Source organism: Protopterus annectens, chromosome 5.part1 (assembly GCF_019279795.1).
Source record: "Protopterus annectens isolate FY-2018-M chromosome 5.part1, PAN1.0, whole genome shotgun sequence".
Lineage (NCBI taxonomy): Eukaryota > Metazoa > Chordata > Ceratodontiformes > Protopteridae > Protopterus > Protopterus annectens.
The window spans coordinates 529,083,455-529,110,597 of NC_056736.1; the positions used below are offsets into that span (position 1 = coordinate 529,083,455).

At 42.4% G+C, this 27,143-nt stretch overlaps 1 protein-coding gene across 1 annotated transcript in view; it reads right to left on the minus strand.

The window, feature by feature from the left end:
- The window catches only part of ATP6V1A (ATPase H+ transporting V1 subunit A), a 449,992-nt gene that overhangs the window by 71,091 nt on the left and 351,758 nt on the right, over positions 1 to 27,143 (minus strand). The window contains exon 11 of the mRNA XM_044072828.1: positions 6,494 to 6,588. Within this exon, the coding sequence (XP_043928763.1) occupies positions 6,494 to 6,588 (95 nt within the window). The remainder of the gene's footprint in view (positions 1 to 6,493; positions 6,589 to 27,143) is intronic.

Genomic DNA, 27,143 nt, shown 5'->3' on the forward strand with positions numbered 1-27,143 from the left:
ATCTGATTTTCTAATATCTTTGGTTCTATGCAAATAAAAGCGTAGCTGCCTGTGAACATCTAACTGATGCAACTTGTATTCTGCCCTGTTGGAGTGGTTCGGGAAAAACACAGGAAGGTCTATGGACTGATTCAAGTTACTCTCTGAAGAGACCTTAGGAAGGAAGAAAGGATTAGCCCTAAGAGCAACCCGGAACACGAGATATGGGGGACGGATAGAAAGAGCCTGTAGTTCCGAAACTCTTCTGGCTGAAGTAATAGCTACCAGAAAAAGGGTTTTCCAAGATAAGAACTTCAATGAACAAGAAGCTGCAGGTTCAAAAGGGGGCAAAATTAAAGAAGCTAAAATCAAATTTAGATCCCACGGTGGTGGAGGATCTCTCACTGGGGGCCTGAGCAGAGTGGTTCCTTTGAGAAAGGCTTTACACAGCTTATGGGACATGATATTGTTTTCAGACAGTCCAATGTGAAAATTTGAAATTGCAGCTAACTGAACTCTAATTGTAGTGGAAGCGGACCCAGCATGGAAGAGCTCCACAAGAAATTCCACAATGTAGTTTACAGGGGCTGAAAAGGGGTCTATAATTTTTGCCTCTGCCCAGGAAGAAAAATGTTTCCACTTACTAGCGTAAGTTTTTCTGGTTGCAGACTTGTGTGATGACAAAAGGATTTCGCGCACAGAGGGGGAGATATCTGGGAGCCTGGCTAAGGTTGGAAGTGGAGCAACCAAACCGTGAGCTGGAGAGAGTGTAGGGACTGGTGCAGCCCACCTGATTGATGAATCAGGAGGTCTGGAACTAGGTCCAGAATCCAAGGCTGCTCGAGAAGACAGCGATGCAGGAATGGGAACCATATTTGTCGAGGCCAGTAAGGAGCAATGAGGATCATTTTGCAACCCAAAATGGTAGCTTTCTGAATTAGCTTCGGGATGAGGGGAAAGGGCGGGAATGCATAAAGAAGTCCCTGAGGCCAATCGTGGACTACAGCATCTCTGGGGGAATGTCCGGGAAGTGGAAGGAGGGAGAAGAAATTGCTGCACTTGCTGTTGAAGGGAGTTGCAAACAGGTCACAGCAAGGTTGGCCCCATTTGCGGAAGATTTGGTCCACAACTACCTGGTTCAGAGACCACTCGTGAGGCATTAGAACTGCTCTGCTCAGTCTGTCTGCTACGACGTTGGACCTCCCAGGGATGTGCATTGCAATCAGAAACCGTTGGGAAGAGATCGCCCACTGCCAGAGTCTGAGTGCTTCTCGACATAGGGGGTAGGACCTGGTTCCGCCCTGCTTGTTGATGTACCACACTACAGACATATTGTCCGTTTGAATTGCAATAGTCCCGGTAGGAAGAGAGTCCTGAAGAGCCTGCAACGCTAAGAGCACGGCTCTCATCTCCAAGACATTAATGTGCAGATGATAATCGTGAGGTTGCCAGGTGCCTTGGACTGTTCTGCCCTGATAATGCCCCCCCCCCACCTGATCAGGGAGGCATCCATGGTCGCCGTAGCCACTGGAGGGGGGAGAACAAATGGTCTGCCGTGGAGCACTGATGCGGAGACCATCCACCACGCAAGGTGTTTCTTGCATGCTTGAGTGATCATAATTATGTAAGACATGGGAAGTTGCTGGAAGGACCATTGGGTGAAAAGAAGCCACTGGAGAATCCTAATGTGAAAACAAACTAGAGGGACAAATACAATCGCTGCTGCCATGAGACCCAGAGTTTGAAGGATAAACCTGGCTTGAATTCTTTTGCATGTTAATAAAACCTTGACATGCTGACAAAATCACTAACACCCTGTCTGGTGGGAGGCTCGCTAACATGTCTTTGGTATTTAAATTTGCGCCTATAAAGGTGATAGACTTCAGGGCGACAATGCAGACTTTTCGAAATTTACTGTGATACCTAGCCTGGAGCAAGTGTCGATAGTACAGTCTCTGGCTCGCAGAAGGTGATGTCTGGTGGTAGCAGTGAGGAGCCAGTCATCGAGATATGGAAACACCTGAAGTCCTTGCTGTCTCAGGTGAGTGGTAACTACTGCCATACATTTGGCAAACACCCTGGGGGCTGTAGTGAGACCAAAGGGCAGAGCTCTGAACTGATAATGGCTGGCTCCCAGCCGGAAGTGAAGGAATCTTCTGGAGCGTCTGTCCATTTTGATGTGGTAGTATGCATCCTGAAGATCTATGGAGCACATCCAATTGTCCTGACCCAGGAAGGGTAAAATGGACTGAAGCGTGACCATCCGGAACTTCGTTCTTTGTACAGGCTTGTTTAGTCTGCTGAGATCCAAAATGGGTCTCTAGTCCCCTGTCTTTTTTGGTACCAAAAAGAACCTTGAGTAAATTCCGGATCCTAGTTGGTCTGCTGGGACTTGCTGGATGGCCCTTTTTCTTAGCAGTTTTGAGACTTCTTGCACTGCTTGGTCCCTTAGATTGGGTGGAACGTCTGGAAGGGACTTGTTTGACCTCAAGGGGGTGCGAACAAAGGGAATTCTGTAGCCTCTGGATATGACGGACTGTACCCATTTGTCTTGTGTTATGTCTTGCCAGGCTCTTGGGTACAGCGATAATCATCCCCCGACTGCCTCCAGAGGTGGGCAGCCGGGCAACCCTTCAGGGATGCTGGAAGGGCTTCTCAGAGAAAGATTCTCTGCTGCCCTGATTTTGCAGAGTCCCTCTGCCACGAGGGCAGTGTCTGTTATTGTTCCCTCCTCTGCCCCTGGATGGGAACTCACCACGTGTGTCCGGCAAGGCTCCCTGGGATTTCCGGAACCACATCTTCCCACTCTTCTGACCCTTAGGATATGTTCTGGAAGGAGTGGAAAACCGGACTCCTACGGCAGAGAGAGTCTTGCCTTCCTGCTCACACTTGATAAGGGTATCTTTCACCTGTGATCCAAAAAGAGAGGAACCATTAAAGGGGGTGTTGGTGAAAGACGCTCTGAAAGGTTCCGCAAAGTTACATAGCCGCACCCAAGCGTGCCTCCTTAGGGCCACGCCTGTGCCTGCGGCTCTACTCGCACCATCAGCCGCATATGAAATGAGCCTCATGGAGGAGTTTACCACTGAATTAAGAATCCTCATCACCTCGAAGGCGTCCCTGCCTGGACGCAGAGAGGGCTCCGCCTCCAAAGAAACCAGAAGTCCTCCCCGCAATGAGGGGGACGGCTCAGAGGCAGATGTGGGAGCCGGGCTCACCTGAGTCGAAGCCCTGAGGGGGAGAGCGGGGTCGGGACAAGGGCCCGATGCCACTCACCCCCTTGGAGCAGACGAGGGAGTCTCAGCGCCCAGATCCCTCCAAGGAAGGTACCATGGAAGGGATCAGAGCCGATGACAGAACCAAAAGAGGGTATCGGCGCCGACGGTTCTACGACTCGAACCACAAAGAACTCCGGCTCTGACCTCATAGGATGAGTTGGAGGAGGAATACCTACAGCTGTGGACGGAGCAGACTCGTGATGAGGAGGGCTGGACAACATTTTGGCTAGGGCCTGCGATTTTAACAGCCTACTGACCACTCTTTCCAAGTCAAGGTCCGAAAGTCTAGAGGACCGAGAAGGATGAGCGATGACTACGCTCCGACTGGAGCAAGGGCGATTTTGGAGCCGAACGTATCGACTCCAAGGAAGAAGACCTGGATCTTTTCCGACTCTCAGACGTCTCCGAAGAATGTGTCGGAGCCAACTGGGAGGGAGGGACATCGGTTCCAGCCAGAGCCGAGATAGATTGTGTGGCTTCACCCAACGACGGCTCCGAACTGGAAGCAGACGGTTTAGGTGGCCTGGAAGATTTCACGGGCTGAGCCTTCGCCAGTGAATCTTGAGGTTTAAGCAAACCCCTCAGAATCAATTTATTTTTGCGCTCCTGCAGGACTCTTGGACTGAAAGCATGGCAGATCGAGCAAGAGTCCTGCAGGTGCACGGCAGCCAGACAATAAACACAAGTGTGACCATCTGTCAGAGACATCTTCTGACAGCATGAGTCACACTTCTTGAATCCGGACGGTTTAGGATCCTTGGATATCCTGGAGGAAACCAAGGACAAGAACACACACAGAAAGGTTAAAGTAACCAACCAGTAAAATTTTACACACTACAGTTACCACAACCAACTACTAGCACTACTACAACAAAAAGTAAAGATAACCATCACTAAACACTAACCGTGATTAATAAAAGAATTTTTTTTTTTTTTTTTTTTTAAGAAGGAGATAGAGAGAAAGGTTAACCTCTAACTTAAATGGAAAACCTTTCTGAGGAAATGGAGAGAAGGGGGGAGGGGAAGCTCTCTTAAACGAGTTTCTTGGGGAAAGTAAACGGATCTAGAAAAGAGACTAGCTACAATACAACAGTCTAATCTAACGACAAATTCTACACTAAAAACTACAGTTTTGACAAGAAAAATACAATAATAATAAAGTTTTATACGACCTGAGCCAGTAGAACAACCTCGCAGCAGAAGCGGCAAATGAGATCTGGGTATCTAGCGCCAGGCATCATGGGATATAGGGGGGCCTCGAGCCAGTAAGCAGCTCTCGGGCTTTTGAAGATGGCCGAGTAGGAGCCAAGGATCGGCTCCGAACCCAACCAGCAAGAATGAAGGTGAGATAGACGACTTAACATTAAATATTGTTACCTTGTGTAGATAATCTATGATTGCTGCTTACTCCTGTTAAATAAGTGGACTTTATTGACATGTTCAGTATGAACTTCAAACTGTATGTATTTTATTCCTAGTAAACCTGCAATGAGTTTTAAATGAAATGTGTCTTCTGGGCTAGGGTTGTGGTAGAAAGGGGTTCTTGGGCCAGTCTGCCTATTTGGTTAACAAACACAAAACAAAAAGGTAAAGAATATGACCTGTAAATGACACACAGTAAGGACTGCCTGAAGTTGAGAGAGTAAAGTGGCATTACTGTAATATACAATGCAAAAGGCAATATATATGTTAAGGGTTAACATAACATACAATGATCTAAAAAGTATGATTTCCACCCCAGCAAAGTGAAGAGGCACACTGACAACATAACTATATTGTTCAAGACAATGATCAAATAATGTACTGCTGTATCTGTCTGCAGCATCGGTACAGTAAAACATGCTGAAGACAATACCAAATTATTAACAAAAGACTGTCAGGAAACACTGCTGAGTAAACCACACAGGTATCAAAAAGTGCTTTAGGCTGGCAGCATAATCAGCAAAAATCAATATAAGAATAGAATAATTTCTTATGTTTCAGTACATGACAATACAGTAGACCTAGCAGAGTACTCAAGTCTAAAAGAGTATCTGGATCACTGATGCATCAATACTTCTAATGAAGTACTGAATCTGGCTAACAGAACAGAGGCTGTAAGCACTGTCAAAATGCAAACTGTGTAAGCATTTCTTATCCGCCCTTCTTGCAACCAAGATGCTTCATCCTGAACTACAGAATGTGCAGAACGGAATTCCTAATTAATAAAATATATAATTATGTAACCTTTCAAAGTAATGAAATGAAGTTTGATATTGTCAATATTTCATATGCAGAAAAGTGACAGACTAAACCTACCAAATACATGAAAAGAAGAGACAGAAAATATATGTGCAGTACCAAAACAGAACTGCAGACAGGGTGGTAGTAACCAGAAAAAAAAAAAAAAACTATTGTTTTGAAGCAGCATAAATACAATGAAGATGATGCATGTATGTTTTAAATATATATATATATATATATATATATATATATATATATATATATACATACACACATACACACACACATATTATATATATATATATATATATATATATATATATATATATATATATATATATATACATACACACACCCACACATATGCACATACACATTTATATTTATATATATATATATATTTATATATATATATATATATACACACACACACATACATATATATATATATATCTATATCTATAACTATATATATATATATATATATATATATATATATATGTGTGTGTGTGTGTGTGTGTGTGTATGTATGTATATGTGTGTGTTTGAGTACATATATACACACACACCCACACACACATTTACTTATAGCTATATATCTATCTCTCGCTATATATATATATATATATATATATATATATATATATATATATAATGTGTGTGTGTATGTATATGTGTGTGTGTTTGTGTACATATATACACACACACACCCACACACACACATTTACTTTTTTTTTTTCCTTGGGTTGGACCAGAGTCTTACATTCATTTAATGACTGGTTCCTAATAGCTTTCACACCATCACACGTAAAATGTCAAACTTTGCTTCAGTGGTGACAGTACATTTGTCACAGATCCAATGGTGGAGATGCACAGAGGAAGAAAACAAAAGTCACAAGCCTAACCATTGCTATGTGAAGACAGTGATGTTGACGTACTTAGTAATTACAGACTGCTGAACTTAGTAATTACAGACTGCTGTTTGAAAAAGCAAGTACAAAGTTGAAACTCACCTGTCATATGGAGTGTACCCATTCTGTTGCAGGAAGTCATCTTTGATCAGCTTAGCAACTTCTAAAGTAATTTTATCTGTTTCTGCCAAGGAGGCCTATCAGAAGAAAAATAAAACTTGATAAAATATGAACATTTGTTAATCATTTAACATGAACTCTGCAAATACTTAACTTTTTAAAATGTGTTTGTCAACTAGCTGTTAGCCCACTTAGAGAACATATGTCCCATGTCCTATAGACTCATGAGTTCAAGAACAAGTACAAAATACTGCAACTGATAAAAACATTAAGGAGTTCCCATTGAAGAAGACAATGTAGTGCCATTTTCTGATGGAATAAAATTGTAACTATAGATATGAGAAGTCAGCTGCAAACTCAAAATCCTTAAGCAACAGGTAAGCTCAAGTCTAGTGAATGATATTAATGAAAAAGTACAGGTGAGCGAGTACTCACCTTATCACAAGCCAGAGAGAAGCAGTTAGCAGTAACAAATCAGTATTCACATCATCTTTGGCTCCCATGCCAGTACAGAACTCTCACCATAACCCAAGCCCCAAGTCCAAGCAAATGTCGGTCTCGCAATTGGCAGTGCTGATAAAGCAGGTCAAGCACCACTGGTGCGAACCCAGTGTACCCACATTCTAACAAGGTTCTTAGAACACATGTCCTTCACTGGAAAAAGTGGCTTTCCACAAAAGTCATCAATAAAAACTGTGGGATGTGCTAGAATGAACTCAGCGCAAAGCACATACAAGAAAATAACAAATACACTAACACCATACCATCTGATCTATTAGAGGACTTTCCATGATAGGATGAATCCATTCAAAGGGCCTTTCTTCCAATCAAAATTTGGCAACTTTATTTAGAAAATCCTGTACTTGATACAAGCTATTTTACTGTGCCAAGTACCAGATCATGCTACATATCACTCACCAAGTTAAGAAATGCCTAACCATGCAGCAGTCCAGTTTATTCTGATCCATTAGACAGCATCGCCATGCAAATTGACAATAAGGAAGACACAGCACTACACTACTAACAAGTATACAGCTGCCCATCTGAGAGCGAACATTTTTGCAGAAGGTGAACGGAGTGGACACATACAGACACACACACACAGACACAAACACCAAGAGGAAAGTACAGTTGTGTACACTTACCATAAATGTAGATGTCCGAGTGTATTCACTGTTGCAGTCATCACATTTGGGTTATCTACTTGCAGTAGCCCTCAGTTGGCCTGATTATCAAAGTCTTGGGTCCTGCGTCGGTTGCTGTCTCATCTTCATTGACGTCAGGTAGTCAGGGGTATAAAGCATGCAGCCAATGCCATTACATCAGTTTTTCTTGCCCCAGATGTCAGGTGCCCCCATAATGGGAAGCAATTATATACAAGGTTACACCTCCAACAAAAAAAGCAAATACACCAAAAAGCTTTAAGCACAGTAAACAAGAATAGAGGTACAGTCAATAGAAGCCAGGGGGCTGGAGGCAGGGTAACCAAGACTGCAACAGTGAATACACTCGAACATCTATATTTATGGTAAGTGTACACAACTGTACTATGCTCTTCGTGTTTCACTGTTGCAGTCATCACATTTGGGTAGCTTCCCAAAGCTAAGGATGGGAGGAGGTTATTAGATAGCATTAGGACCAGCTATAAAGCCCTGCAAGACTGCAGTGGCATAGCCAGCTCTGGATTTAGAAAAAATTGGCAAGTGGTAATGCTTGGTGAAGATATGTACAGAACTCCAGGTAGCAGCTTCTAGGATGTCCCTGGCAGGGACACCTCTGAGAAAGGCTGTAGAGGTAGATGCAGCCCTGGTTGAATGTGGTCTTATCCTTTGTGGGGTAGGTTTTCCATGGTGCTTATAGCAGAAATGAATGCAATGGCCTATCCACTTAGAAATGGTTTGCTTTGAGATGGTCTTCCCCTCTGCCCTTGCATCAAATGCAACCAGGAGCTGTTCAGATTTCCAGAGAGGTTTAGTCCTGTCCATGTAAAATCCAAGTTGCCTGTGCAAGTCCAAGGAGTGCAGTATTCGTTCCCCTTTGTTCTGTGGATTAGAAAAGAAGGTTGGCAAATGAATGGACTGATTAAGGGCCACACTGGATACCACTTTGGGCATGGAGGGATTGGTCCTGAGGGACACCCTGTCCACATGAAAGATGATGAAAGGCTCTACTACCATGAGGGCCTGTAATTCAGATACCCTTCTTGCTGAAGTGATGGCTAGAAGGAAGGCTGTTTTCAGAGAAAGGAATTTCAACTCGGCATTTGCAGCTGGCTCAAAGGGAGGTAGAGTGAGCTTTTCCAATACAAAGTTAAGGTCCCAGGCTGGAGTAGGGGCTCTCCTGGGTGGTCTTACGTTTTTGGCCCCTCTGAGGAATTGCTTCAGCAGTGGATGAGTGAAGAGGGTTGGTTCTGTTTTGTAATTAGCTGAAATGGCTGAGGCATGAATTTTGATGGAGGAAAAGAAAAGGCCCTTGTGAAGCACCTCAATTAAGTATTGGAGAATCTGAGGTAAATTGGGCGCTGCTGTACCCATCTCCCGAGTCTGGCTCCAGGAAGAGAATATTTTCCATTTTTCAACATAGGATTTTCTAGTATTAGGCCTCCTTGCCTCCAGAATGACATCCATTACTTGCTTACTGAGGGATGGTAACGGAGAGATCGGGTAATAAGCCAGGCTGCCAGGTTCAGGGTTTGAAGCTGTGGGTGCAGAATCTGGCCCTCCTGCTGGGACAGCAGGGCAGGGGTATGAGGCAGGTGCCAGCAGTGACACACTGTGCAAGAAGGGGTACCAGTGTTGGTGTGGCTAGTCTGGTGAAATCAGTATTGTCCTTGGTCTGTCCTGTTTGATCTTTAGTAGTACCTTGGAGAGGAGAGGCAGAGGGCGAAAGGCATAAACTGATTGGATTTTCCAAGTGAAGGACAGGGCATCCACTTTCCAGGTGAAGGACATTGCAGCCACTTTCCAAGCTTGTTTGTGTGGAGTCCTTGTGCAGAATTTGTCCAATTGGTAGTTCTAGGGGAAAGCAAACAAGTCTATCTCTGGGCTCCCCCATTTGTTTCTCAACATGTTGAATATCTTTGGTCCCAGTTTCCACTCGTGTGGGTCCATGAGATTTTTGCTTAGGTCGTCTGCCAGTGTATTTAACTTTCCTGGCAGGAACTAAGTCTGTAGGTGCACTTGGTAGCTCAAGGCCATGTTCCACAGAGCCATGGCTAGTCTGCAGAGAGGGTATGCATTGGTTCCCCCCTGCTTGTTTATGTACCACATAACAGTGGTGTTGTCCGTCTACCAATAACTGTCCTGGAAGAATGTGGTCCTTGAAGGCTGTCAGAGCATTCTGCACAGCTAACATTTCTTTTTGATTGATATGCAGGTGCATTTGACTTGGGTTCCATTTGCCCTGAATGCACTGCCCTGCCAAGTGAGCCCCCATCCCCCATGCATAGTCTGATGCGTGTGTTGTTAGGGTTTGGGCGGCAGGGGGTAGAGTGGATGGCAGTCTCTTGTTTTGGTGACAAGTCTCTGCCCACCAAAGGAACTCTATCTGTAGACAAGGTATGATAGGAATCATTGATTCTAGATTCTGAGAATGTTGACACCATAGGCTTTTTAGATACAATTGTAGTTTCCTCATATGTAGTCTTGCATATGGAATTAGTAGAATGCAAGAGGCCATGAACCCCTGGGTTTGCAGTATTTTCCTTGCAGATAGCCGGTGGCCAGTAGTTTGAAGTAGGCTGTCAAATTAACTTGTTTCTCTGGCGTGTGGTAGGCCATCTGGGAAGTTGTATTCAAGCTTGCTCCCAGGATTACAATTTGTTGGCAGGGTACAAAATGTGATTTCTTTTCGTTTATGGTGAACCCCATAGAAGTTAGCAATTTCTTTACAAATGCCAGATGTTTTAATAGTATGTCCTGGCTTTCTGCCTGAATTAGACAATCATCCAGGTATGGGTATATCTGAATATTTCTTTGCCTGCAAAATGCAATGACTGGAGCTAGGCACTTTGTGAATACCCTGAGCACAGTAGATAAGCCAAAGGGTAGTGCATGTAGCCTGCTCTGAAGCGTAGGTATCTTCTGCAAGATTCCCTTATTGGGATGTGCAGGTAGGCTTCTTTTAAATCCAATGTTGCCAACCAGGCATCTTTGCCTACCATGGGAAACAGCTGATGAAGTGTTAGCATCTTGAAATTTGGGATTACCAAAAATGTGTTTAGGATAGACAGCTCCAGGATAGGACGCCAGGAGTTGTCTTTTCTGGGTACCAGGAAAAGTCTTGAATAGAAACCTTGTCCTCATTCATCTTCTGGGACAGGCTGAATAGCTCTGATACTTAAGAGAGAGAACTTGCTTGCCCACTGATTTGGGGGTAGGTCTGGCCAACCACCGTTTGGAGTTGGTAAGGAGTGGAAGTGGAATATGTATCCTTGGGAAACTATATTTAAAACCCATTTGTCCTGGGTAATGAGTTCCCAATTTTTTGCATGCAGGGCAATCTTTCCCCCTAAAGGAACAGTCAGGGCTTGGAAGGTTTAAAGTTAAGTCATTGAGACAGTTTACCATAGGGAGGAGTCTTACTACTCCCTGCTTTGGAAGTGGGAGCCCCCCCACTGCTTAGGCCTGTGAGTACCTTGGGACTGAAGCCTGTGTGTTCTGCTGGTTCTGGGTTTGGACTGAGAAGGCCTGGAAGAGGCAGGAAGGGTCCAATTCTTAGAGGGCCAATACCTACTAAATCTGTGAGGTCGTACTTGCACGAAATCTTTAACAGTTTGCATAGATTTAGCTTTTTCCTCCATCTTTTTAAGTACTTCTGCTTTGTTGCCAAACAGGTGGTCTTGGTTTAAGGGAGCATCCAGTAATTTAGCTTTAACATGATCTGGCAAAGATTGCTCCTTAAGTCAAGCATGCCTTCTAAGTACAAACCCATTGACAGCAGCCTTGCAAGATGCCTCTAATGAATCAAAACCACATTGCAAAGTATGCTTTCCAACTTGTTCAGCAGAATGCATTAAATCCTGTAATCCTTTATTTTCAGCACAGTCAGGAATCATCATTTTCTGTTTAAGCAACCAATAGTGTGCTGCTGATACTTAGGCATATGAAACTGGCAGTTTAAGACCCTAATGGCCAAAGTTGCAGAAGTGTATACCTTCTGACCCCATCTATCAGAGGGGGTAGGATTTTTGGCAGTAGTAGCCTTAATGCCCTTGGGTCCCTGTGAAATGGTCTCAGGATCCACAGTAGGATTTTTAAAGCGGAACTTGAGAGTCAGGTACCATGTAATACCTATCATGTTTTCTGGGAGCAGGAGGTAAAGTGTCAGGGGGCCAGGCTAGATTCCGAGAAGGCATCATCTACAATGTCCAGTACAGGAGGGATAGCTAAAGGCTTGTGTTGAGGCAGGAGTAAGAATTCCCTAAGCCTCTTTTTGGAGTCAGAGTACTCCTGGCTTTCCCAGCGGAATGCTCCCTAAGAGTATGCAAGGTTTCACCAAAAGAAAAATCCTCTGGAGGGGAAGCAGAGGGAATGGAGTCCTCTGCATCAGAATCCTCATAGGTAGATAAGGGCAAATCCTGGTCATCAGAGAAAACAGAAATTTCAAAATCCTGATCAGAAGAATCAGAAGGAAAATCAGTCCTAGGTCTCAGAGGGGGAAGGGTGGCTTCCCTCTTCAGCCCTTCTTATCATTTGTTTTTTAGGCATAGGGGCCTGACCACGCTGTCTGGGCGTCAGTTTTCTAGGCATGGATAGAGTTTTAGGTCTTGAAGAAGAAGATGGCATCAGTTTAATATGCAAGTCAATAGGCCTGAATACACCCTCAGAAGCCGGTGCCTGCACAGTGGCTCCGCACCCATCCAAGGTAGAGACATCCACAGGTTCCACAGTCAAAGAAGCATCTCGCTGCATACCAGACTCCGAATGGGTCTCAGTAGAGGCCTGCGAATCTGAATTAGCGGGTATCAGGGGCTGCGAAAGTGCTTCACTGAGTACCGGCGAACTGCCGGCTAGCTTAGGAGAAGTGTTGTCGGCAGTTTTGGACCTATGCGGTCTGTCTCTTTTTATCTTTGAGTTTTTTTGGAAAGTCGGTAGTTAAGTGGCTTATGGAAGCCATTTCTGGATAATTGAACAGAGTACCAAAATATTTGGAAGCGTAAATGAACAGACAACGAATAGTACGAGGTTTGAATAAGGCACAAAACCGACAGCAAAGTACCTTGTGGTCTGGGGCTAAGCAAGGAATGAAGTATGAATGAAAATCTTTATGAGGTATTTGCTTTCCACAAGGAATACAATTATTAACTTTTACTGACATCGGTTTAGAGCAAGAAAAAGGATCCCCAACGGGGTATTTCATTTAGCTGAAGACTTCGGATCTGAAACTCGAAAATGAAAATTTCAGGAGTTGGCCAACCGGCACTTGCGAACTGTTTCTGCTTCGGGCACCGCACGGCAAGAAAGACTTATGTAATGGCGTCGGCTGCATGCTTTATACCCCTGACTACCTGACGTCATGGAAGATGAGACAGCAACTGATGCAGGCCCCAAGACTTTGATAATCAGGCCGAATGAAGGCTACTGTAAGCAGATAACCTAAATGTGATGACTGCAACAATGAAACACAGAACATCTCAGAGTTCTGCCGCATTCCCAAACCAGTGAAGCAAATTACCTTATATCCAACCATACAAAACTATCTCACTGGGGTAGCTACAACTTGGAGAAAATGAGCAATCATTACAAAGAGATGAAAAAAGTACTTTTTTTTTTCTTTTAACTACTGTTCTTTCTCTAGGATGTCATGATCTCGCAGTAAGAATCATTTACATAATTAGTTTTTGTTTTTTACCTAGGTAAATTAACAGGTCCAGGGACACTTTTCAACCACAACACAGGCTGCATACACAAAAGCAGATTTTACATACACTACATATTTGGAGATATCAAGACTGGTCATATTACTATATACGGATTTAAATGCATATAACATGTGGGATACATACAATTATGGACAAAGAACACGGGTAATGCAATGTGTAGATTAATGAAATATGATGCATCCCTTTGTAAAGACAGCCTGAAGTAGTATAGTTTGGTATATCAGTCACACATGTATAGTATAAATATCATGTAAAGGAATCAAATTTACATTGGAAAGAAGTAAAAAAATCTGAGTAATAAACTTGAGCTGTATGTGGTTACATGGTACAATGAAAGAATTGTTTTGCAGGACAAGTACCCATCAATGGGCTAAGAGAATAATAGGTTATCTAATTATCAGTCTAACAGTAATAGTTATTTTAGTGTGCATATTGTATAACTGATACCTTTAATGTGCAACTATTACCTCTAAAGCAGTGGCATAGACTGTTTCTAGCAGTCTCCAAAAAGGTTTGCATTGCCCTGTTTTACTATCCACTCAGAATACTGTTCTAACATGTACAGGCTACCTTCTGAAATGATTTTTCAATGGTGGCCTCACTAGGTGGATACCTTCTTGGTTTCTTAGTGTGTACCCATTCCTTATCCTAAGTTTATTATGTAGTGGCAGATAGTATCCCTTGTGTAGTACTTATAATACGAGTGTGCTTGAAATAATGTGGCCTAGAAGAAACTGGAAGGTGATTACTTTTATTTAGGATTACACAACGTTGTTGTCTTTTACTTCTTATGTAGGCGAATCTGAACATTTTGTTTTTTACAGTTTGAATAATAGTTTTTACATTTTTTACAGGACTGCTATGTCATATCTTCTGTTGTGAGAACATTATCCATTCTGGAAGAAACTAAACGGTGTTTATTTTGTTATGGGGAAAGCCATGGACTGATCAAGCAATATTCCTGCATAGTGCTCTTGTGCATATGGCAAATGGATACCAGTTAGCATAATGGTCAAGGTCTTCACCTCTCGTGCACAAGGTACAAGGCTTGATCATGACCTTCACACACTGCATTTTCCATCTCAAACTTACCTAAGAATATAGTTGTGGGCAGCAGCACAAACTCTAGATGGTGCCCTAGAAAGGGAAGAGTTTCTTAGCATGCACCCGTTCCTTATCCCAAGTTTATTATGTAGTGGTGGATAGTATCCATTGTCTAGTACTTGTAACATGAGTGTGTTTGAAATAATGTGGCCTAGAAGAAACTGGAAGTTGATTACTTTTATTTAGGATTACACAATGGTGTTGTCTTTTACTACCAATGTAGAAGAATCTGAGCATTTTTGAACATTAATTTTTACATTTTTACAGGACTGCTTTAAAATTACTTGTCTCCCATCAGGACACAAGTGCTCATCAGCAGATGAATTCTGCTCACTGCACACTCTGGCAACTCTGTAGTCCATGGCTACTACCCCACCCATACAGTCTAGGAAGGAATCAGTACTGCAAAACTAAACCAAGGATATACCCTTAGAAACTGAAGAGCAGGGTCAGTCCACCCAGGCATTTTACATCACACTCTGGCAACTCTGCAGTTCACAGGTACCACCCCACCCATACAGTCTAGGAAGTAATCAGTACTGCAAAACTAAACCAAGGATGTACCCTTTGAGCCTGAAGAGCAGGGTCAGTCCACCCAGGCATTTTACATCACACTCTGGCAACTCTGCAGTTCACAGGTACCACCCCACCCATACAGTCTAGGAAGTAATCAGTACTGCAAAACTAAACCAAGGATATACTCTTTGAGCCTGAAGAGCAGGGTCGGTCCACCCAGGCATTGTACATGCATGTGTTATGATAGTGAAGCTTTAACATTAGCTGTGTTACTTAGTAGTTCTCAGCATGCTAATAACACTGACTGTTTGAGCCTTGTGTCCCCCCAGCTTGTGTAGTAATCCTAACTGTCCATTAGACAGTATACACTTAATTCAGATCCTTCCTATTCTCTGATTAAAACTTAACCCTCAAGCAGCCCTTTCAGTGCTATTTGCCTTAGTTTTGTATCACTTGAGCCCCACCTGATTATATGCATCTCCATACATTCCCCTTCATTGTTAATGCATCTCCCTACTCTAATCTGTGCACAAACTGGCTACTAATAAGCAAGTCAATGTGAAGACACACTCCCAACCTTAATAAAAAGTTTGCTGTCTCTTCTCTCCTTCACTTTACAAGTTGAGTTTGTATTACTATTCACCCCCTCTAAGGTCTTCACTGATGGTTTTCCACTGTTTGCCTCTCTGGTTTGGCTGGTTTCTTTGCATTGCACCTGGTTCACACCCTTTTTGCTACCTCCCCCCAATACTAAGTCTATATTAGATTCCTGCTGTTTATGGAGTCATCTTTAAATTACTAGTCTCCCATCAAGACATAAGTGCTCATCAGCAGTTGAATTCTACACAATGGTAAGCCATCAGATACCTACCTGGTAATCCACAGCTCGGAGGGGTTTAAGCTCTGCTCCGTTCACCCATGCTATGCAGGGGCTCACTTTGTACCCCTCCCTGCCCCCTAATCCCACATGCCCCCACTATATCTAGACTTACTCTAGAAACTAACCCCTCCCAATAACTAGCAACCAATCAAAACAATACTAGTAACCTATCTCCTCTGCTTCCCACAGTACCTCACCCACTATCAGTCTAACTGCTTATCTGACAGTCATGCTACAATCTAATGTGCTTACCCTCCTTACCTGCACTCTTCTTGCACACCTTACATCCTACCAGAACTCCATAACAGTCAAACCCCACCACTATCACTGCACCCTTACTCTCACTTCTGTCCATCACCCACGTACAAATTATACTTGTCATACCATCACAACCCCTATCCCAACACACCCACCATACTAGCAATCACATGTTACATTCAAATAAAAAAATATCCCTAAAATATGACAGGTTAATTACCAGATTTATAAAACTTATTTTTATTGCCCTATCTAAATTAGCCCTCAGTGGTGATATCCACCCTAACCCTGGTCCTACCATTACCAACGTCTCACCTAAAAATCTGCCTAATAGCTGCTCCTTCTCACAGCTAACATCCAACAGAAAGCCATCTGACCTCCTGTTCATGTTTATAAGTATCAGAAGTATAACTAATAAAACCCATGACTTTAAAACGCCAACATAGTCTTATACTCTCCTGATATTCTCATCCTGACTGAAACCTGGCTCAAACCTCACATCAAAAGTGAGGAAATACCCCCAAGAGGTTACAACATTCTTTGAGTAGATAGACTATCTAAGAAAATGGGATAGTGTGGCTCTAATGTCACCACCTCAACATCCAGATCCTAAACGCATCTGTCCCCCACATTGGAAATGAAGAAATCATATATGCCAACCTCAAACTAAACGCAAATAAAACAATCATCATAGGATGCTACTTCCCACCTGGCCAAAACATCCTACCCCTGGAAAACCTCCTGAACTGGGCTAACCATTCCCTACCCCAGGGAACCATAATCCTACGTGATTTTAATATCAACTGACTATCTTGTATTAACAATCAAGCCCAGCTTCTAAACCTTCATGGTTTCTCCCACCTAATACAGTCACCTACCCGAATACATAAAAACTAACATACTACTCTCACCTGGATATTAGTCAATGAAGGCCCTCACTCATACTTAGCTGACTGTCTACCAGACAGCCTCAGTGACCACAATCCACTTAAATTGTGCTAAACCCATCATCTATAGGCAAATATGAAATAGGGTAAACTTTAACCCTCTCTCCTTTATCTCATCCCTTCAAAAATGTGACTGGACACCAATAAAGTACCTCAGTCTGGATGAAGCCTTCCACTTCTTCAATAGCACCTTCTTAAACATCCTAAACACACACTCCCCCATAAGAAATGCCAAAGTCAAAACACAGTGCTCCCCTTGGCTACAAAAAAGCACCAGGGCACTAATGAAAATCAGAGATAAGGCCTGGGAGCACTGGCACTTAAACTCCTCTAGACAATCATTCTTAGAGTTGTGCAACAAGGTCAAAAAGCAAATAAAAGAAGATAAAACCCATCATCATCAGTCTGCCCTAAACTCCTCCCATCACAACCCTAAGCAGTTCTGGTCCACAATAAACTACACTCTCCACCCAGGTAAAGTAGGCACCCCCGCCTTCCTCCAGCAGTATTGCTGACTCATCCAGTAAACACTTTACTGAAACCATTCTGTCTTTGACGAAACACAACCCTCTACATATCCTCTCTACATCAAAACCAAATACTCTGCCCACAGTCTTATTTTTCATCAGTACTTACCTCCTAAATAAAAAAAAGTCTATTGAAACATAAGCCTACAAAACTTGCAGCTGATAATCTCCCCTCTGAATATCTAAAAATAGCAGCAGAAGCCCTAGCTTATCCAGTCTCTATCTTAATTAAATCAGTCCTTATCAGAAAGCTATGTCCCCACACTGTGGAAAGTATCCCACACCATTCCCCTCCATAAAGGTGGCTCCTCCACTGAACCTTCCAGTTACCGCCCCATAGCCATCCTTTCTCCACTTTCCAAGATACTTGAGAAATGCACCCATTCTCAAATCTACCTCTGAGCGCAAATCCCTTCAGAGAGTGGTGAAGACAGCTGAGAGGACCATTAAGACCACCTTACCACCTATCCACAACTTGTACTTATCCAGATGTCTCAGCAGGTCCAGAGAAATAATTAAAGACTGCACTCACCCTGCTTACTGACTGTTCCTGCATCTATCATCTGGAAAGCGCTTCCGAAGCATATGTTGCAGAACTATGAGATTCAGGAACAGCTTCTTCCCTAATGTCATCAGGCTGATGAACTCTAACCACTACACTCCATGATGTCCAACTGGGTCAGTAGAATCTGTCTCAATTTGTGCAAGAACCTGGTTACCAGTCTCATCTAATACTTAGTGCAATATTCACCATGACTGTAACTTATAGGCCATCTAGGATAGTAGCAATGCAGTAAAATATCTCTTCTTTCAGTGCAATACATGCAAATCCATAAATTAACCATGGTGCAATACTCAAATGTTCACAGTGCAATACTCAATGTCTCTTTCTGTGCAAGGATCAGTGCAATATCTTAACCATGTACGTGTGCAATACTGAAGTCTCATGCAAGTAAGTGTCCAGTTCAAAAAGTGTTAAAATGAGTTTCTACTTATGTGCAATATTAGTCTGTCTACCTGCATGTCTGTGATGTAATAGCCAGGTGTTACATGTGTAAATGTCTGTGAAAATAGTCTCTATGTTGTCTGCACATTGAGTATGGAGATATGGAATTTCGTTCAGTTTTTGCACTTGTGATTTCTGAATGACAAAGTTTACTTTGACTTTCTAGCTTGTTCCACCTTCATGTGGAGCTTCTGCTTTATATCTGCTTGAGTTTAGTGCAATATTTGTATACAAGATTTAGGTATACGAGTTTAGAACAGTATCCGTTTGAGCTTAGTACTATCTGTATATACATCCTACCTTTATTCCTAGCCTCTAGCTAGATATTGGTATATGTGTTCATTACTATGCTTCATATTGTATGTATAGCTAATGTTTGCTGCAGTGTGTATTATTTGCTATTGTATGTATATTCAATTGTTCTTCATGCACTCTGCTGCTCATTTATTGTTTTGTGGAGCTTTTCTCACTGGGCCTCCACTGAAAACGGACCTGTGTCCAGTTGGAATTTCCTGGTAAACAAATGTAAATAAATAAATAAAATAAATGAGAGTTGTACAGACCAACCGCTTTGAGCATCTACTGTGCAGCATGGTATCCTCAAGATTGCAGAACAAGGATCACAGACTGAGAAGCCCTGGCAGGGATAGCCACTCGGCAGTGTAAAATATGGCTCTAGTTGATTCGGTCATGTTGAATAAGGTCACCAAAGGGGTACAGATATTTGCCAGTGATGAGTTTGTTGCGACTCCACCCCCACTCAGACCTACGTTATGGACCGATGCTAACACTGGGAGGGGTGTATGTGCCCCTATTAGTCAGTGTGTGCCCACTGTAAAGACCAGCAGCCCTAGCAGAATAAGATACTGGCCAGCCGGTGTCTAGTTGCCCAGTCTGGGTTACCTGGGATAGCTCTGGACATAAAATCAACCAACTTACCAAACATGAACTAAGAATTGCTACACTCAGTGTACGTTCATTGTCAGAATGCAGCTTGGAAGTAGATGACAAGACAGTAAGGAGATGGCTGGACATCCTGTGTATCCAACATACAAAGTGGAAGGGCAGTGCAGCAAAGCCACTTGGCTTGGGATCTAGACTGCACTACTCAGGAGAAGAACAGGCTCGAAATGGTGTGGGAATTGTGGTGAGGGAGAGACTTCAGAAATTGTGAGGGATGTCATCAGAATTATTGACAGACTCATGGCAATCAGACTCCAGTGTATGGATAGGGCGTCATTCATAATCAGCCTATGACCCACAGAATGGTTGTGATAACGAGGAAAAGAGTACATTCAGAGAATAGTTGCAGGACCCAATAGATAAAGCAGGACAACAGGAATTGATGTTGATAATGGGTGACTTGAATGCACATATAAGGGCAGACAGAACAGGATAGGAGGACTGCCTGGGTCAACATGGGTAGGAAAATGGGGAAAAGGGAGGAGGCCATTCTAGATTTCTGTTTGGCAAATAGCTTGATGGTGACCAACACTTGGTTAAGCAACAGAAAATGTCACAAGATCACCCTTCATAAGGAGTGGTCAAAATGCAACTCTGGTAGACTTTCTCCAAGTAAGAAAAGGAAAGGGGGTTATTGCAAAGTCATTCCCAGCAAAACAGTTTGCCCACAGCATAAACCACTGGTTGTTACAAATTAACTGCAAGCAGAAGACTCAACACAGACCAGGCTGAAGACCTGGAAGCTGACTGGAGGGAAAACAAAATGGCTCAAGGCATTATTTAGGGCTCTAGCACCTCAAGAAGAGGAAACGTGTAGCTGAAAAATGGCAGCACCTCAAAACAGCATGTGTGAGGACTACAGAACAGATATGCAGCTGAGTCAGGTATGGAAATAAGGGACGCAAGTTAAGTTGGCGGTGAAGTGCAAAAGTCCAGGAAATCAAAAGAAAGGAGTGCAGAAAAAAGTGGAAGACAGAAAAGATGGACCAGGCTAAGAAGGAATACAGGTTGGCTAAGAAAGGAGTTACAATAGCAAAGAACAAGGTGTCAGAGGCATTCTACCAACTTCTGGAAAGTGACTCTGTAGACTGTACAAAGGCACTATCAGGTTGCAAGACAAACACAGAAAGATAAAGAAGATAGTCAGACACCCTTCATAACGGATCCCAGCAACAACCTGCTCAACAGTCCACAGGATATTAAAGGGAGATTGAAGGAATACTTCTAGCAGCTTGTGAATAAAGAATACCCCACACAAGCTGTACTGTACTGCTCGAGACACAGCCTATGAAGAAAGAAGAGGAAGAGCCACCGTAGAAGAAGTAAAAACAGCACTAAGAAAAATGAAGTTAAGGAAAGTAGCAGGCTCAGATGAGGTCACAGCACATAAAGATGTTGGGTGCAGCAGCGGCTTTAGGTCAGCTGGTGCCCTAGGCAAAACGGCTCCACAGCGCCCCCCCCCCCACACCACCCAGGTGACCCCAACCTGGTCTACCTACACCAAATAAATACTGGAAAAGCACCCCTGCTACAGCGGCGCCCTAGGCGGCCGCCTAGTTGGCCTATGCCTATGGCCGGCCATGGGTGAGATACTGGAGAAATGGCCCCTGCGGGAACTCAAAGCAGTATGCAGAGAAAGGCACATCCCAGATTACTGAAGAATAATCATAATAGTGGCAGCGTTCAAGAACAAAGTGGACATCCACAACTGCGGGCACTACAGAGGTATAAAAACATTTAATCACACTGCATGAAAGCTCTGCAGACAATGACTGAAACAAATATGCAGAGTAGCAGAAAGTAAGATGGGAGATGAGCAGTTTGGATTCAGATCAGCATGCTTCGCAACTGACCTAATGTTTGCAGTAAGACAGACAATTGAAAACAAGTTAGAGATAAGGAAAGAAGTCCACCTGGACATTCCTAGGTTTAGAGAAAGCATGTGACAAGGTCCCAAGAAAACTAACTTGGGTAGTCCCTATGGTAGTTTGAAGTCCCGGAAACATTGGTAGAATTAGTCCAGGTGATGTACAAGGACCCAAAGTCTGGTGTTCGGTCTCAGAGGGGTTCCCAGTGAATCAGAGTTCAGCTCTGCATCCACCGCTGCTCATGCTGGTGATGGACTACATTAAGCAAACAGGTTGGAGAAGACAGATCAACAAAGTTGCTGTATGCAGATCACATGGCATTACAGGCAGAATCTCAGCAAGAAATAATCCAAATAACACAGGTATTCCACAACAAGAGCAGCGTTCCTGCAGTAAAATCGATAAACGTAAAACAATCAGTCATAAGCAGGAACGCAGTGGCTTACAAATACGAGTCACAGTAAACCATAAAATCAAGCTTTTCTTTAAAAACAGAACGTCCTTTATTCACTGCAGTTGCAGTAAGCGCTTTCACCAAAAACGGCTTCTTCAGACTGTACAAATGCAACAAATTCACAGTCTTTATATACCCAAATCAATTAAATATCCCAATTAATCAAACAATTAATGATCTTGTCAACCAATATCTGGGTGTAGCTTACTTGGTGAACTTTTCATTTAAAAACAAAGCCAATACATACTCATAAAATACATTAGAAAAACCACATATAAAATACTATAAACTACAATAAAAACTGCATTTAATGTTTAAACCTTCTCCCTATTCTCCTTCTTTTTAAAATAGGTTGCAGGCTGACTATCATTCAATCCAGGCGGATAGTCAGCCCTGCATCTAATGATCCACTTAGTTTCTATCTCTAATGTATAGGACTCCAAGTCCCCTCCCCTTAAACTACTATTTACAGTCTGTATAACAAAAAAGGTGAAATTATGTGCATGTCCCTTTAGCTTATGATGTTTTGCTAGGGCATTACGTTCATCTCCTATTCTGACTTGGTAAGCATGCTCCCTTATTCTTTCCCTAAACTGTCTATTGGTTTTACCAATGTAGAACGCAGTGCAGGAGCAACACTGGGCAAGATATATAACATTTTCTGTTCTACAGGTGCTTCCAGTTAGGAAAGTAAAAACCTTACCGGTCACTGGTTGTTTGAACTCCATGCCAACATTAATATAACTGCATTGATTGCAGTTGTGGCAAGGTACTGTGTTGGTGGAATGAGTCAAAGCTTCATTCCCAAGTCTATGACATAATATTCTTTTTAAATTCTTTTTATTTTTATAACAAAACTTGGGTCTCTCTCCAACTATATTGCTAATTTCATTTTCCACTCCTAATATATGCCAATGTTTCCTCTACAATTTCCTTAATATTAGATACATCACTTGTATAAAACAATGGCAAACTAATTAGCGGACCCCCTCTGTTTCTTCTTATCATAGGGTGTATGCATATCAATCTCATTTCTCCTAGAGAAATAGGGCTTTGCCTTTGTTTCTCTCATATAATACACCTTCAAAATGGCTTGATCGATGTCTTCTTCCTTATATGATCTGTCTAACAATCTGGATTTCAGTCCTGTGACTTCATTGTTAAAGCCTGTCTCTGTCGGATTGAGTCTCGAGGCCCTCATAATCTGTCCTTTTATAACATTATCAAATATGTGTTTAGGGTGCATACTGCACCTGTGTAACAGCGTGTTCCTAAAGCACTCTTTCCTGTGTATGAAGTATTGACAATACCATTTGCTAACCTTATAATATTCACATCTAAAAATGAGATATAGTTCATAGAATAACTCATCGTGAAGTTTAAGAAATCAGTTGACCTATTCATATAAATTTCAAACTCTTGTAATGTAACCTCATCACCCCTCCATACCAAAAAGAGGTCATCAACAAACCTCTTGTAGAAGGTGACATTCTGTTTAAATAGATCAGAAGTGAATAAACTCTCACTTTCCCATTCTGCCATCACTATGTTGGCGTAGCTATTGCCTGCAACCTATTTTAAAAAGAAGGAGAATAGGGAGAAGGTTTAAAAATTAAATGCAGTTTTTATTGTAGTTTATAGTATTTTATATGTGGTTTTTCTAATGTATTTTATGAGTATGTATTGGCTTTGTTTTTAAATGAAAAGTTCACCAAGTAAGCTACGCCCAGATATTGGTTGACAAGATCATTAATTGTTTGATTAATTGGGATGTTTAATTGATTTGGGTATATAAAGACTGTGAATTTGTTGCATTTGTACAGTCTGAAGAAGCCGTTTTTGGGGAAAGCGCTTACTGCAACTGCAGTGAATAAAGGACGTTCTGTTTTTAAAGAAAAGCTTGATTTTATGGTTTACTGTGACTCGTTGCATTTGTAAGCCACTGCGTTCCTGCTTATGACTGATTGTTTTAAGAATCTCAGCAAGAACTTGAAAGGGATAGGGGGAAAGGAATGCAAAACTGAAGGCACATGGGATGAAACTGACCACAGATAAGACAGTTGTAATGGTAGCGAATGGGGAAAATCAGAAAAAGCTGAGAACTGAGACAGAAAGATATATAGTGGAAGAGATTTAACAGCTTCAAGTATCTGGGAGAGGTAGTTGAAGAGAAGGGAAGTCTGATGAGGTCAAGGCTAGAATCAGAGGGTCTTCAGCCAACTGGCACAGAGTACCAGAGGTAGTGTATGACAGAAGAATGCAAAATCTGAAAAGCAAGGTGTACAACACACTACTACAACCAGTAATACTGAATGGTACAGAAACCTGGTCCATAAAGGCAGAGAAGATGAAGAAGCTAGACCTTATGGTGATGAACTGCCTGAGTGGGTGGTAGGATGCACACTCTGTGGGACAGACAAAGAAATGAGGACATCAGAGCAGAGGCCAAAGTAGCTCCAACTGCAGAAAAGGTGAGAGAGAATAGACTGAGGTGGTTTGGGCCCATGTGAAGAAAAGCAGAACATAAATCTGGTGAATATGATTTGTAACAGACTTTTGCATCGGAGGATGACTAGATTAGTGTTGTTGGCTTGATCTAATAAGTTTTAAAGGGAAGCAAGTAAATAATAAAAAAAACAATGTAATGAAAGTTTTTCCTCTAGCAAGTAGATTTTCACAGTGCAACATATAAAGCTTGTAGATGAAGGCAACGGTGTATTTGGCTCTCGTTTCTATGGAGACAAGTTGATTAGAGCAATTAAAACAGAATACTCTTCTTACAATGGTTTAAAAGATGATGTTTTCTGAAAGCACTCAAGTTGTTTTCTACATCTGGGAGGGGAATAAAGATGAGAAAAAAACAGAGAGCACTTAGTGTAAGGAGAAGCATAAGCTGTACTATGCATCTTAGCATGGATAATCTTAAATTCTGGTCAATATGTGTCTGAGTGTAGCTTTGAATCTGGGAGAACTGTTCCTATCAGAAAGTTTAAATTTCATTTCTTCAGGATTTAAATATTTTTTTGGGTTTGTAGCAAGTTAACGGGTTCTGGGCATGTGTTTGTTTTTTGCTTGAAACAAAAAGTCTTGTAAGATGGGACATAGGTTCAAAATGGATATGACAAGAAACATCTGTATAAAAGAGCAACCTGCCAAACATTAGTGTATGTGTGTAACACAAAAGCTGAAACTATTCATTTAAAAAATAGTTGTTATATATAGCAGGTGGGAATAATAGCTTCTTATCAAAATAACACTTTCCATATTAACTTTAAATATGAATGGTCTCACAAGTACACACAAAACAGAGTAGTGAATTATATTAATAATGCATTTATCATATTTAACATGTAACATTTATTAATGCATAATCATGAGTGTGTAAATTCGATAAAAGGATTTCAGGATGGTTATTTAGCAGAAATAGTACAGTTTTGTACCTACCATAAATGTAGATGTTCGAGTGCTAATACAGCTGCAGTCATAACAGGGTTCTCCTGCCGTCAGGCGGGTCCTCGCTCGGCCGAATTCCAAAGTCTAGGTCCGGCGTCGGTTGTCGTAGCTTCTTCCCTGACGTCAGTGCGACAGGGGTATAAAAGAACCAGCCGACGCCATTTTCTTCAGTTTTTCTTGCCCCAGATGTCAGGTGCCCCCAGAAAGAAGGCAATACATAAAATTATGTAATAATGCAATGCAATATAATCAAAGACCAGTAGTTGCAAGCAAATACACCATAAAAGAAGACCCCTAGAGGGGAAGGAGGGAGGGAAACCTGGACTGCAGCTGTACTACCACTCGAACATCTACATTTATGGTAGGTACAAAACTGTACTATGTTCATCGTGCATACAGCTGCAGTCATAACAGATGGGTAGAACCCCAAAGCTAAGAACGGGGTGGTAGGCACTAGGTGGAGCTAGGAGGAGCCAAAATGCCCTGCAAGACTGCAGTGGCAAAGCCTGCTCTAGATTTGGAGTATAATGGTAGGATGTAGTGCTTAGAGAAGGTATGCACAGAACTCCAAGTGGCTGCTTCTAAAATATCCTTGGTAGGAACTCCTCTGAGGAAGGCTGCAGAGGTGGCTGTGACCCTGGTAGAATGAGTTCTAACGCCTGTAGGTACAGTTTTGCCATGAAAGGAATATCAAAAGCGTATGCAGTGGGCTATCCATTTTGAGATTGTCTGTTTGGATATTGACTTTCCTTGAACTCCTACCGCATAGGCCACAAAAAGCTGTTCTGTTTTTCTGAAAGGTTTTGTTCTGTCCAAATAGTAATGCAGTTGTCTGTGGATGTCCAAGGAATGCAGTAATCTCTCCCCTTTGTTTTGAGGATTAGGATAAAAAATAGGTAAATGTATGGCCTGATTTAAAGCTACCCTGGATACCACTTTAGGCATAAAGGATGGGTTGGTACGTAATGAAACTCTGTCCTGATGGAAGATGATAAAAGGCTGGACAGCCATAAGAGCCTGTAGTTCTGAAACTCTACGAGCTGAAGTGAGACAGAAGGAAAGCTGTTTTCCAGGACAAATATTGTAAATCTGATGAGGCAGCTGGCTCAAAAGGAGGCAGAGTCAGTTTTTCCAGAATGAAATTAAGATCCCAAGCAGGTATTGGTTGTTTTCTTGGAGGTCTTGAATTCTTAGTCCCTTCTGAGGAACTGTCTTAATAGAGGGTGAGAGAATAAAGGTGGATCAGTGTTGTATTCTGCAGAAATGGCTGAGGCATGGATTTTGATGGAGGAGAACGAAAGTCCACTGCTTAGCAGTTCAGCCAAATATTGTAGTATTTGAGGTAAATTCGGTTTTCCAGGGCACTGGCCCTTTTTCTCATTCCAAACACAAAAATGTTTCCATTTTGCGGAGTAAGCTTTTCTAGTTGATGGCCTTCTGGCCTCCAAAATGACATCCTGCACCTCCTTGGAGAGCAGGGCCTGCTGCGATGCTAAGGAATCTTCCATGCGGCTAGATTGAGTGTTTTTAGCTGACTGTGAAGAGTTTTGAAGCTGTGCTGAGTCAGAAGAGGCATTAGAGGCAGGGTCCATGGTGGGGAATGAGTCAGGCTCCTCAGGAGTGGGTACCAGTGCTGCCTTGGCCAGTCCGGAGCAATGAGGATCATCTTTGGTCTGTCTGCTCTGGTCTTCAATAGGACTTTGGGCAGCAGAGGAAGAGGTGGGAAGGCATAAACTGTCATTGATGTCCAACTGAAAGAGAGAGCGTCCACTC